The sequence below is a fragment of the Salvia splendens genome, chromosome 17 (genome assembly GCF_004379255.2).
Source record: "Salvia splendens isolate huo1 chromosome 17, SspV2, whole genome shotgun sequence".
NCBI lineage: Eukaryota > Viridiplantae > Streptophyta > Magnoliopsida > Lamiales > Lamiaceae > Salvia > Salvia splendens.
The window spans coordinates 583,853-597,536 of NC_056048.1; the positions used below are offsets into that span (position 1 = coordinate 583,853).

Consider the following 13,684-nt stretch of genomic DNA (forward strand, 5'->3'; position numbering starts at 1 on the left):
TGTATCAATCTTTACGTCTCCTACTACTTGTGCTTTTCAGCTTATCAGTATGCAATTTCGATATAGATAAGCATCGTTGTTTAGGTTTGAGGATTGAATCAGAATTTTAATTTGAAAATGTTGTCATTTAGTTTCGTACTACTTTCGTTCCACAATAAGAGTTACATTTTGCCAATTCAGTCTATTCCAAACTATGGGTCACAATTTATTTTTACCATAAATGAAAAGTAGGCTTCACATTCTACCAGCTTATTTCACTTAGTACTTCCTCCGTCTCAAGGAAGATGACCCTTTCCTTGGGTGGCACGAGATACTATGCTATTTAATTTTGTGTGTTAAGCGGAAAGAGAAAGTAAGAAAGAGGGAATAAAGTAGAGATAAATGTGTTTTCATTTTTAGTAATGAGTCATCTTGATATAGGCAAACCAAAAAGAAAAGTGGATCATCTTAGTGGGATGGATGGAGTATAAAACTAATAGAGACTCCTATTATGAAACGGAGGTAGTATGTAATATGAATTGAAATGTCACATTTTTTAAGTGGGCGCTTACTTTCATTCCAATATAATAGTAGTAGTAGTCAATTTTCAAACCTCTCTATTTTACACTATTTGAGTTTTCGTAGAAAACAAATATTATTCGGGAAGCGAAGCATAGGGCGGCAATAATATGTTGTCAAATCTTGACCCCAATTTAATGCCCAAGTTATGAATTTGAATCTCTTTTTTTTTATTTCTTGGATGAATTTTATTCTTGCAATTCGACTTAGGGCATCCACAGTGGTGCGGATGTCCCGGCGGAATTCCCACTGCCATGTCATAAGGACCTACTACGGAGTCCCGGTGGAATTCTCCGCGGAATTCCCACTGTCACGTCATAAGGACTTCTCACTGCTCTGCCACGTCATAGGACTTCCCACTGCTCTGCCACGTCATACGGAATTCCCTTTGCACAGTGGCAGAATTCCCGACGGAATTCCCACATAAAAAAAAATTCACAAATTCACAAATTAACCAATTTCCGGAAGGAAAGAATTTACGGAATTAAATTTTCGACGCGAATACGGAGAAAACGAACACACGTTATTTTAAAAAAACATACTTCATTAAAACAAATTTAATGCAAAGGTCGGAATTTAATGCAAGTGGTGCGAATGAAATGAAGTTCAACGAGATGTATTTATAGAAAATAATAATAAAAAAATTAATGCAAAGGCCGGAATTCCGTGCGGAATTCCGTGACAGTCCACGCAATGGCGGACGTCAGGACGGAATTCCGCGCGGAAGGCCACGGACTTGCGACGTCCTCTTCCGAATTCCGTATCCGCGCGTGTGTGGCCTAATGGCGGACGTCTGCCACGTCCGTGGGAATTCCACGTCGAAGTCCGCCATTGCGGATGCTCTTAGACTAATATTCATATTTGGGACATCCCATTTAACTTTGTATGTTTTTTATTCGATAATCATATACGCGGTGTGTTATATTGTTAACCCAATACTTAATTGCTAACTACAATAAAATAATAGCATTAGATATTCAAATAAAGGGCCTAGATCATCAGCCCCGAAATATCAATACGATTAACAAAAAAGTCAATAAGAGTATTAAAGTCAATTTACACCAAATTAGTTATAACTAGCTTTTGAAAAATATTTCATAAATTTAAAACGCATGTAACTTTCTCGATTTAAATTATGCTTTCGCACAACATATATCAAATTAAAGATAATTTCCTAAAGATTCTAACGAGATCTCACTTGCATATGTTCCGATGTCAAAATTAAATTTTTTTTAAAAAAATTTCAATTTTTTCATACAGCAACAAATGTCAACATAATATATAAAATATGTCAATATAATACATGTAGAATATCAATATAATCAATGTGTTAACATTCTCAAAGCATTGTGTTGACATTTTCGAAACACCATATTAACATTTTAATCCAAAACCCTAATTTGATAGTTTTTTTATATTTTTTGATTTAATTAATAAAAATAAAAATTACATGTGCCAAATTTTAGACCTTAAGATTTCTAAAATCCTATAGTCTTAAATTAATTGTAATTAGCAATTAAATGATGAGTTAGCAATTGATCACTCCCCATCATTTTACATTATTAGTCTTATTTTGAATATATGGTCAATGAACCAACCCATTAATTTGTTGCCAAAGAACCATAACATTAATCATGTACTTTCTTTAGAGATAGGCAGATAGCATTAATCTTTTTCTTCTTATTTGAAACTAAAATAGTAGTATCAAATAATACATGATGTGTGCACACCATTAAATCGTAGAAAATAGGGTATGTACTGCTTTAAATTTTAATGGAAAGCCAGCACATTTTGTAATTTGACTTCTCATTAAAGAAAAGAAGAAAGCCGTGTTGCAACACATCCATTGATTCTCCATTGGGAAACGTGTACAAATCTAACTCACAAATCAATATTGTGTAATTGTGTTCCCTCTTTGACAATATTAAATTCCTAAAAATACAAATAAAAAATGTGGCTAATTACATGCACGCTGCAGTCATATCTTGACCATAACGTTGGAATAATTCAATGATGTAGAGATAGGTAGTTGGTTGTTGCACCACAAAATATATAGCCTTTCCCACCAAACATAAGTAGAGAAAGCTTTGAAGGCATCGATATAAAGAAAGAGGAGTTTCCAACACAAAGAAAGAGTTGTAGTTGGAAATATTTGAGAGATCAGGATTCAAGAACATGGCGATGCCTTCGTTCGACATCTTGAAGAGGTGCTTTTCCGAGAAACCGGAGAGGAGTGGTTATGTGTGTGAAGGAGATGTGTGTTATCTAAAAACAAGGGCATCACAACAACAGGCTTCGGCTTCGAAGAAGCATGATCAAAAGCTAAGTGTTCGGATTCCGTTTTATAGGGTTTCGACAAGAAAGGATTGAGATGATATATGAGGGTTTGATATGCTTTGATTTGTTATAAAACTATCATCCATGTTTATATATACATACAATTATTGATGAATGAAATGCCCTTTGATCTAGATTTCTAGTGTATATGAATTGATTTTGAAAGAATGTGGTGCTGTTTCTTGATTATTCATGTGATCAAGATTGAAAATTCTCTTTTAGACCTTGGTTTCTTGATATGTTTATGTTTCTTTCTATTTTTTTGGGATTTAATTAGAGTAAGTTTGATTCAACTTTCGTCTTCACTTGAATTCTCCTCTTTCTCTTTGGATTGAAAATCCTTGAGAACGATTCCCGGCACCACAAAATTTGCAACCCAATACGCAACAAGGCATACACCACTGCCCATCATTTACTATTCATTAGTGAAAATTTAATTAGTAAGAAAAAGAGGTTGGAGAAGACGAACCCTGTCTGAAGAAGAACCGAGAGCTTCCCAGCCGGTGGAGCGGTGGCTGCGAGGATAATACAAGGCAGCGCCGCCGTGGTGGTGAGGTGCAGACGGAGACGGAGTGGTAATGGTGGAGATGGATGGTTGATGGACATCATCTCTCAATACTCAAATTTTAATGATTGTGTGGATAATGTCATCAAATAATGTATACTATACCAAATGTGCCTTTTAAATAATAATAATAATAATAATACTCTTTTAAAAACTACTTCATCTGTCCACCAAAAAATAGTCTCATTGGCGGATGACAAGTTTTTTAAATCCATCAAATTTTGATTTTAATTAATTTGCAAATTAATAACAAAAAATATTAAAATCAAAATAAATGTAGGAGTATGAAATAAAACAAAACAAATGACCAACATGGACTAACCTAGTACAATTAAAATGCTACGACTTATTTTGGATTAATGTTATGACCAAACATCATTGAGTTGGTATTTTTTGTTCTACTTCAACATCCTGATTTTAAGTTTTAACAATATAAAAACTGACGATGACAATTAGAATTATAGAAGAATTTTGTGATTCCCAAAACTTTTCTTTGCTCAAAAGACTGATAATTACCGAGCACCACACAATATGCCAAAATGAAGCCACATGGAAACTGACAATCCAAGATTGTAATGTTTCTAAGGCAATATATCTTCAAAGAAAAGCTTAAAATCTCCATTAGAAGTATCAAATGCCAACAACTTCTTAACAGCCTCCTGCACAATTTCAACACCTTCAATATGGCTTGACAAACTAAGGCGGATCACAATGAAAAATGCGCGTAAACTACACCTGATACTGCTGATCCTGCGCGGATATGCTCTCGTTGACAAGTCTCTCAGCATTCTTGTTATTCTCTATTGAAACAAGTAGGTGTGCTGCTCTCTCTACAACTTTCTCAGAAACACCTAAAGTGGTTTAGATTAAAAAACATAAATCAGACGAAAATAGGCTCGCTCAACTGCTGAACAACGATCCTGAATTATACGAAATCTTGAGATTTTGATACGAATTGAGATGTACCAGCAAGTAATGCGCAGTGCAGCCCTGCAAAACAAATTATAGCAATTCTTATTAGAAAGGAAATGTGAATCTCTTATTTTTGTGATGGTAGGTCACTCACCATAGCTAAGAAGTGCACGTCCGGGAACCAACCTGACAGGCAAAGAACAAGACTGTCAACGAAGACAGTCTCTCCATAACCATTCAAGCAAATATAAACACCAAAAAGTTGTAAGGAAAATTAAGCATAACATAGATTATTGGCTCAACAACTGTGACCTAGTTTTGCGTTTCTAAGAATGAGCTTTATTTCCAAACCTGATCAGAAACAGCGTGAGTACCTGTATAGAAACACAATGTCGTCGGTGTCTGTGCATTTTTCAGCTAGGCTCAGCACACTCATAGTGAAATGCTTGATCTTGCTTGACTGAAGAAATTGCATAATGTTTGTGTCATACCACATCTAGAAAGTTGCAGAAGCTCAAATTTGAAAATGCGAAACATGAATACAAATGATGTTACCTCCACTAAATAACCATCTTCAAATATCTCACTTAAGTGAGTGGAGAGCAAAACCTGCAAAAACATGGAGAATCTTGATATGTCAGATAAGAAGTTGTTTGAATACTCCTCATGTGGATGTCCGAAAGTAGTAGGTGAGTTTAACGGGATAGGACTTCATCAATTTGAATATGAAGGGCGAGGCTTATCCGTTTTGAAGAGAAAAGGCATACATGAGGCGTTAACAACAGAATGGAAGCAGTAAAAATTTCTGATGAAGGAAGTTATAAGCAGTTTCCTGTAATCTGAGATGAAGAAAGGGAGTCGATACCAAACCTTTGGGGGGTTATCATATGAGGCAAAATAATTTATGGTTCCACCGAGGAGACCGATGCCATCTGGAATTGACATAAAGGATGTTAGATAATGTCAGCAGCAACCTTAAAAAATTACAGAGTCCTGCATTATTGCAGTAGCTAACCTGCAGAAAGAGTTCCTTTCCCGAATTCATCAACCAGGCACAAAGATCGAGAACTGGCATGCCTGAAGGATACAGTCATTTTAGGAATTTTATATTCATGAAGTACTTCATAGTTCAAAACTACATCGTTAATGGAATATTCCTTAAAAAACAAGGAAAAAGAAGTGATGTTTAAGATCTCAATGAATATAATTCTTATCAATTTAAACTTAACATACCTCAACATCATGCCTATTTGTTGGAGATCAATCATAAATGTAGATTGCTCAGCAGTCATATACTTGCTTCCCATTGCACAGAATATCCTATTTTAAAGGATGATGGCATTAAATCTTCTCCAACAAAATAAAATAAACAAGTGTCACCAGAGAAGGATGATTAATTAAGAAGATTGGAAAACAACGGACGCAACCTATCAGTCACACCCACTGTTGCTGCATCTGCTGGTACAAAACTCCCAATATGGGAAAGGAAAACAATCAAGGCAACCTGAGATGGAGAAGTGGGCTTTAAAATACAAAATTACCCATCCACTCTTTTGACAATGTATGAAAAAATATAAACTTCTACAAAAAAAAAACTACAGCAATCTTGATCTGTTGTAATGGTCATACTATGCAACACTACACTTGTATATACACATTTCATAATCATGACATGAGATCGGTTTGTTTATGACTCAAGACTTTATTGAATCTATTGCATGACCGGACTAGTCACTCTCCTGATGTCTGTCACAGGTTATAGTTGAATGTGGATTCATGTCACTCCCCTCACAGAAAAACACAGCATCTACATAGAGAACATCTCGCATACTGAGGATCTTAAAAGATGTGATCACCAATTACGTCCGTAGGTGTTGTAATATGTTGGTGATTATTTGCAGCCTTGATGGTGACTTTATTAAGCGCCAAAACAGACTGGACTATATTTCTTGGTAAAAAAATCTAGAGGGAAAAGTTAAGAAGTTTTTGTTAACCTGTTTTATGTAGACACTTTTTCCAGAATAATTTGGCCCAGTAATGATACTGATTCTTCCTGAATATCCATGATATCTCTTTAATAGCCAATATTAGTGATGAAACCAAAAGCTGATCAATTAAGCAGGACAAGTTTCTCGAAAGCACCTTCATCCATAATTATTGTATCATTGGGAATAAATGTATCGACAGTCATTTCCTGCAAAACATGCCTGATAGCCAGAAGAAGATAGATTTATAAAATATTCTCAGTGTAAACAAAGTGCAACTCATAGGGCATAACTGCTCAAACCTTCCATTTCTTATGTCAATCATGCTTTCAGAAGTTAAAATGGGCCTCGCATAGTTGTTCTGACGAGCAACTAATGCTAATGACAAAGTGCTAGAACAATCACATAGAGGTCAGAATAAAGGGAAAATAGAGAAGAAACAAGGGAAGCGCCGAAGCGCATGAAGAAAATCCACGAATTGAATGTGCCATTGAACTTAAGTAAACTAACCAATCAAGCTCAGCTGCAAAATTAACAGCTTTCAGTAGTGGAACATAGAATTCAAGAATATGCGTGATGAGGTCTCTGGTAATTGCTCTCTCCATGTCTTGGGAAAAAACAAAAATAATAGAGATAGATAAAGCATCAGAGATGGGAATGCTAATTGCCTTAAAAAGCTGAGCAGCCTTGAAAAACTAAGCTGCTTTGACCATTTGTCTTACAGCTCATTCTCAAAGTACCAAAATATCTATTTTTCTTGCTAGGGATAGGCAATAGCTAAAAGAAACATTAAGGTCGATGATATAGATGGTTTACTTACCAAGAATCTTGTGATATACATCTCCAAGAAGGTTATCCAATTCCCTTGTCTTTGCAGTGCGATAAAAAAATTTCTTGCAGTCTTTATCTTCATCGGAGAACTATGAATCAACCAGAAAATATGCATATTCAGGTGAAGCAAGAATATAATGTATTGAGTCAAAGTGATAAACTTATATGCTATCACTTACAGCAAATTCAAAATCCTGAAGTTTCTCCAGAACATCATCATCAAGTTTTTCTTCAAAAAGGCACATTAAGTAGCCTACATCATGTGTAAAACTAACTTATTGTGTAGATAAAGTAATTGTAACAAAATATAGCAAAACCAGTCTTTCTAAAATAAAAAGGAATTTATGTATTCCAGACGAGAACCATTCTTCAGGTGAAGGGGAGAGTTATTGAAGTTTGATTGACTTTGAGAAACAATAAATGACAAAATCAAACCAATTAAGTTAGTATTTGTCTACAACAAAAAGAACTGGAAAACACTGGAACTGATCCTACTGAAATTTTATTAATTGCAGGAAGTGTTTCAACAAAACAAATGAACGCATCCTCTCAGACCAACCTATTTGGTGTATATAAACAATACAGGGAATAAATTTTTCCCCCGACATATAAGGCAAACGTGCAAGTTCCAATGATGACACCTGTAAGTGCAGGTAATATCTTCATGTCAACTTCATGGTTTAGATTCTCATTAACATGATAAACAGAAAATGTAGCACCTCTTCAAGAAATTCAGGCAATTCCTCATAAATTTGCCTCAGCTCGTCCAACTGCATGGAATGGAGTAACTAAATTATACTCCTAACAAACTAAGAGGAAAATAATAAACTGTAATGATCTGAAGATTCAGATTAAAATCTCTAGATCTGCTTCCTCACAATAAAGCTTTCTCACCTCCCCACAAAAGTTGTCTTTCACTATTGTCTCATAACCCTTTTCTTTACCTCGATTTAGATCTATAACTCCAATAACCTACAAAAGGTTCGAGTAAACATATAAAGCTAATAAATACAGTGCAGTATAGCAACAACAAAGATGATGTTGATCAGCAATTTAAGTATGACGTATAAAACTGCACTTCTTCATCCTTCAAGGTTAAAAAAATTCACATAGCTAGATTCTTAAATTACAACTGGGAAAAAATGAAGCCAACTAATAATTGAGTGATTAGTCTGCTTAAAAATTAAATGTGTAACCTACCAGATCAATAGAAGAAAAACATATGGGAAAGAAAACAACCCATACCAGTTCATATACGTAGGCCAGATCTGCAGTGATGTGAAGACCAGCCTGCAGTGTCAAAACAATATGAAGAAGGATATTTTCAAGATTATGGTATGCAATTAAAATAATGATCAGTAGTAGCCGTTACACCTTCTCAATTATGTCCAAGTTCAAATACTTCAATTGCTCTTGGAGTGTTTCAGAGATACCTACTTCAAATATCTTGTTGATGTGCAGCAGAGAGCATATGCTCTAGAAAACAAAATATCGTCCACAGTTATTTCACCACAAAGTTCATCCAAGAGTACAAGTATAACTTGGTGAGTTGAGGTATGCATCTCTCCTACCCTCAGAAAGGTAGCCCAATCACTATTTGTACATACAGAACTCGGAGAGTTGATTTTCTGTAACAAATACAAATATATCTGAATCAGAACCACAAAAATGGAGATTAGATAGCACACAACAAAGAGAAAACAATGTCCCTTATAACCCCCCTACCCCAAAAAAAAAAAAAAATACTCCCCCCATTCCCTTATAGTTGAGTCATTTTTCCATTTCGGAAAGTTCCCTCATAGTTGAGTCATTTCCATATATAGTGGAGTAACTTTTTTCTCTTTCTTACTTTATTCACTCTACTTTATTCACTTTTTACTTTATTCTCTCTACCTCTTTCTCTTTCTTACTTTTTATCTATTTATTTAACACACTCAACATTCCTTTCTTAAACGCCATGCCAAAATGTTTCGCCTCAACTATGAGGGAACGGAGGGAGTACAAAGAGCGAACATAAGATGATAATAAAAAATAATAAAAAATACAAAGAGTGCATGGTTAGTAAGGTATAAAGGGATTGTCATAATGAGAAACATATTGTTGATTTTACATATAATAAAGATAACATGGGCATAAAAGTGTTAAAATACATTCACTAGAACAGCTAAGAGAAGACTGTTGCACCTTGAGTAAGTGAGGAATATCTTTCACAGACTTCAGGGTCTGACGTATGGAAACCATAAATTCTTCAGCACCAACAAAGAAAGATATCTAGATTTATTGAGAGGAGAAGGTGCACGAAGCCCATAAGCATATAACGTTCGTACTCAAAACACGATCAGAGATAAGCATGCAGACTTCACACGAGTAAAACCTCAATTTTAATAAAAGGTGAATGCAAACTACCATTGCTAATAAGAAACACTATTCATGCTTGAAATATCCAAATGAAGAAGATTCATATGAAGAAAACTCATATGTTGATCAGCATTGGACGGATATCACTGTGAAAGATACACTGCAGTTTGCTCATTCAAAGCTGTCCGTCTTATGGAGTCTGTAGTGTTTTTTCATGCGGGCACTTCACAAGTCATATGGACAAAACCAAGCAAAAAATCAAAGCATCATACAGACGTGCCTAGAGAAGGATACAGTATCAAGACGAACATTAAGCTTTTCAAGGTCCACTATTGGCCTCAGGAACCAGTTCCTAATCAAATGGGAACATTAGATGAAAACTCAGCTAGATAAGGCAGTTTTTACATCGGCTGGGAGTTTTCTTACCTTAATAGACGTCTGCCCATGGGTGTTACACACTGAAATATGCAAAATAATCATTTTTAATTGTCTTGAAATCATATGATATGTTATCATTCAGCAAACATAAATACAGAAGTCTAATAACACCTTATTCATCATTCCGTATACAGAGAACCTGCAATCAGTAACATCAGTAAACACTTTGTGAACATGTCTTATTTTCTCTTAAAATTCTTTCGCTCTACCTATGCTTGTACAGCTTGGACAATTTTTTTAACAGAAGAGTTAAAGCATATTTCAGATTTTACCCTTCCTTAGATCTACCAATGCCCATATGGCTGGGATGCTTGTCAGTTTGAAATATTTGTAGTGCCTCATGAGCAGTGGAGTCAACTTTAAGGAAATTTTGCCTGATCTTGTTTGTTAAGGTGTGGAGTCAACTTATTGAGACTAGCTTTTCTCAACAAAAATGCATAGACATACAATGAAAGAACTTAACCTAAGGAATTAAGTTGAACTGGAGTCTTAAAGACTGCAAAGGATACAGTGAAATTTGAGATATGGAATTTATTGCAATTGATGGGTTCAGAGACTCTTTCTGCTCAAGGGTGTCTATTAACCTTTCACTCTCTAATATGGCAAGAAGTCCCCCACTGACACGAACTTGAACATCACTTCGGATGTCCATCATTGAACTGAGCTACATTTCAACAAAAGAATAAATCAACTTGCAATAGAAGATTAAATGAGAATGGAGTTGATATTCTGACAACATAAGCCTGTGATCAGACGTGTACATGCGACGTTGTCAGTTATTATTGTTATAAACTCCGTCGCAATATTTTCGGTATCTATTGGAGAATTCAGATATCTATAGATCTGATTTGGCATTTGGTAACAAGGGCTATCTCCGATTATCACGGCCTCTGACACAGATTTGTTTATTAACAAATGTGACAAATGAATCAAACAAGACATTGGTATGTCAGGTGAATAATAACACACACAATGCATATATGGTTCGACTTCACGAGAAATAACAAAAACAAACTAAAAGAGAGATAGTTGAGTTATTCAATTCAGTTGACAATGCCATACCAAATAGCTTAATGTTAGAGGTGGACACAATTCAAGTCATGACATACTCCTAAGAGTGCAATAGTATAATTTAGTTCACAGATAATCATGAATGCTGACAGGTAAGAACTGGAAAGTGGATCTAGTGTAACAGCAAGAAATGATGAAACAATTAAGGGTGCAAATAAAACACAGCACTAAATCAAGAAAAAATTTCAACTTACAAAAGAGACCCTTTCCTTAATATTGAATCCTTCATCCATTCCGGCAACACGCAGGTACATTAGCCTGGTTTAGGCAATATAGGCCAAAACAGAGAGTTTAAAAAATCTATTACAAAAAGGATGTTGCCAGAAAAAGTAATCCAAAGATATAAACACAGGGTAAAACAATAAAACTTCAGCATTTATACTAAAACAACTTATGTGATCCTTCAATCCCTGCTCTTATCCATACCATAGAACAAAAGAAGATGTCATCTCATGACTTTCAGGAAAATACATTTTGGATATGATGGCATCAGTATGCACCTTATAAAACTTCTATCCAGAAACCCCATTCTCCCACATAACCAAACTAATCAGATTGCAAAATCACTCTTACTTTGGAGGACAACTTGCTTGATCAACTATAAATGAAAGTAATCAATTGAAATAAAGAATGATACAAAGCTCCACCATCAGGAACACCTGATCAGTTTGTATTAATTGTTCTAATCTTCTAGGATTCATGAATTACTCTATTCATTTGTCAATACATCTTTCTAGAAATGCATCACAGACAACATATTAAAATATTTTTTGAGAAATCGAGATGAGAAGATTAAGATTACTGAAGTTGACCAGAATAGCTAAAACTATCATTAAGAGCGTACTGCGAAACACCTAATGGTAAAATTTAAAGTTTGGGCAAAAATGCAGTTACAAAGTTCTGCTATTATGGTTTTACCTGTGCCATGCTTGCTCATAGGTGAATAATGAACTTTTCACAAGCTTCACTGTTGGAGCTTCGGTTTCTCCGTCTGCTTAACTCATGAAATTATATACTCCATAGATAAAACAATGGAACTAGCTGCCCAAATGAGATATCAGTTATTAAGTAGTGTACCATTGCTTTGTAAAGCATTCAAAAAGGACTCTTCACTCTTAGTGCTGGTATAGATAACACAAGGCTGAGCTTGATATTTTACTACATTGAAAGAGATTAAAAAGATTATTATATGTAAGGCACAAAACCAGAGTGAAAGCTACTTGAACATTTTATTTTCAAGTACCCATCTCAACCATAGGAAAATCTTCATCCTCATCTTCCCAAAATTCCATAACATGGAGATGGCATATACTGGAATCATAATAAGAGATTCCAACTCTGTAGCAAGGCCACAATCACAATCACATCAATGATTTGTAAACTATAAATATGATTCATAAACTACAGAGGGTTACCTTCGACCGTGCATGATGCATGCCATATACACCTGAAAAATGAAGCAATGAAACAGGAAGATTCATGAGATCGGAGAAATCTCCATGATCCACATCAAAATGTGCACCGAAAAAGCTAATTAAGCTAGGATTAACGGAGAATAACTATTTCCGAGTGCAATTGACATTTATTATGCTGTCTAGATCCAGCAAATTGGAAAATGAAGGCGGATTAGCCGCCGAACGGTACAACACAAATATTTCTGCAAATATAGGTATAAGGAATTGATCTTCAATTTGCTCTTCCAAACAGCCAGAGCCAACACTCCTGGACTAACCAGAGATAAAATTACCTAAAATCAGCTGAACGAGGTATAACGGGATTTGTATCGAGCGACGGCGATGTAACAGTTCATATTTTGAAGTTTCAGCTACTTTACTGAAAACAAATTCCAAATCGCTGCGAAGATAAAGACATCGGAGAAGAGAGAATGGAAGAAAACCTGAGGTAGGGCATCTGTTTCGTCAACCTCTTCCATGATTTCGACCTTGAATCCGTACACTGAAGCGCAGAGAGACAGAGAGAGACTTTCAAATCTGTTGAAGATAAAAAATTCGCGCTTTAAATTTTGTAGCGAGTTGGCACGTGTGATAGCACGGCGTATAATAGCACGCCTCGATTCCATCTATATTCCCCAAATAAATCAATTTAATTTTTTCTTTTTTTTAAAGGAGGATCGACGATGGTTCCTCATCTACCCTCGAAGTGACTCGGACCCCCGGCCTAACGGTCGGAGGTGAAGCGTCTTACCACCGAGCTGTGCTTCGTTGTCGGGATGGGAAGGAACGAGTTCCTCATCTACCCCCGAAGTGACTCGGACCCCCGGCCTAACGGTCGGAGGAGAAGCGTCTTACCACCGAGCTACGCTTCGTTGTCGGGATGGGAAGGAACGAGTCAGCCAACCTTTCCCCAAGCACGGGTCCAGACCAGTTAACTGTATCAACCCAATCAAGGGTACCAAGTTAGCCTATCTCGTTGTCGGGATGGGAAGGAACGAGTTCCTCATCTACCCCAGAAGTGACTCGGACCCTGCCCTAACGGTCGGAGGTGAAGCGTCTTACCACCGAGCTGCGCTTCGTTGTCGGGATGGGAAGGAACGAGTCAGCCAACCTTTCCCCAAGCACGGGTCCAGACCAGTTAACTGTATCAACCCAATCAAGGGTACCAAATTAGC

General features: G+C 36.0%; 1 protein-coding gene and 1 long non-coding RNA gene across 8 annotated transcripts; both read right to left on the minus strand.

Moving 5' to 3' along the window:
• Positions 1-2,347: 2,347 nt before the first annotated feature.
• Positions 2,348-3,611, minus strand: LOC121773874. Its single transcript, XR_006044871.1, has 2 exons — positions 3,365-3,611; positions 2,348-3,296 (listed from the first exon to the last, which is right to left on the minus strand). It is a non-coding gene; the product is annotated as an uncharacterized LOC121773874 (long non-coding RNA).
• A 323-nt stretch (positions 3,612-3,934) lies between these two features.
• LOC121773293 (DNA mismatch repair protein MSH5-like) lies at positions 3,935-13,056 on the minus strand. Of its 7 annotated transcripts, none has more exons than XM_042170118.1 (34): positions 12,953-13,056; positions 12,471-12,502; positions 12,299-12,393; positions 12,133-12,213; positions 11,974-12,046; positions 11,250-11,313; positions 10,494-10,648; positions 10,257-10,358; positions 10,096-10,123; positions 9,973-10,004; positions 9,841-9,898; positions 9,373-9,459; positions 8,760-8,816; positions 8,563-8,664; positions 8,434-8,478; positions 8,083-8,160; positions 7,908-7,958; positions 7,748-7,829; positions 7,368-7,441; positions 7,178-7,277; positions 6,868-6,964; positions 6,660-6,749; positions 6,515-6,579; positions 6,367-6,425; positions 5,800-5,876; positions 5,606-5,692; positions 5,388-5,449; positions 5,243-5,304; positions 4,928-4,981; positions 4,747-4,832; positions 4,527-4,558; positions 4,427-4,450; positions 4,196-4,311; positions 3,935-4,119 (listed from the first exon to the last, which is right to left on the minus strand). In XM_042170118.1, exons 1-34 carry the CDS (start codon positions 12,986-12,988, stop codon positions 4,042-4,044), a joined length of 2,421 nt encoding a protein of 806 aa, XP_042026052.1. In that variant the 5' UTR covers positions 12,989-13,056; the 3' UTR covers positions 3,935-4,041. The 7 variants fall into 7 exon arrangements, with proteins under 7 accessions (XP_042026052.1, XP_042026053.1, XP_042026055.1 ...); XM_042170119.1 differs by having other exon boundaries at positions 9,856-9,898; positions 12,953-13,032; XM_042170121.1 differs by lacking the exons at positions 12,133-12,213; positions 12,299-12,393 and having other exon boundaries at positions 11,974-12,096; positions 12,953-13,034.
• Between the last annotated feature and the right edge of the window lie 628 nt (positions 13,057-13,684).

Coding starts and splice junctions, on each gene's coding strand:
- LOC121773293 (XM_042170118.1), bottom strand. CDS start 12,988: ATGGAAGAGGTTGACGAAACAGATGCCCTACCTCAG. Junction 10,359..10,493: donor TCCATATCTCAAATTTCACT/GTATCCTTTGCA, acceptor AAACAAGATCAG/GCAAAATTTCCTTAAAGTTG. Junction 7,830..7,907: donor TGCCTGAATTTCTTGAAGAG/GTGCTACATTTT, acceptor CTGCACTTACAG/GTGTCATCATTGGAACTTGC.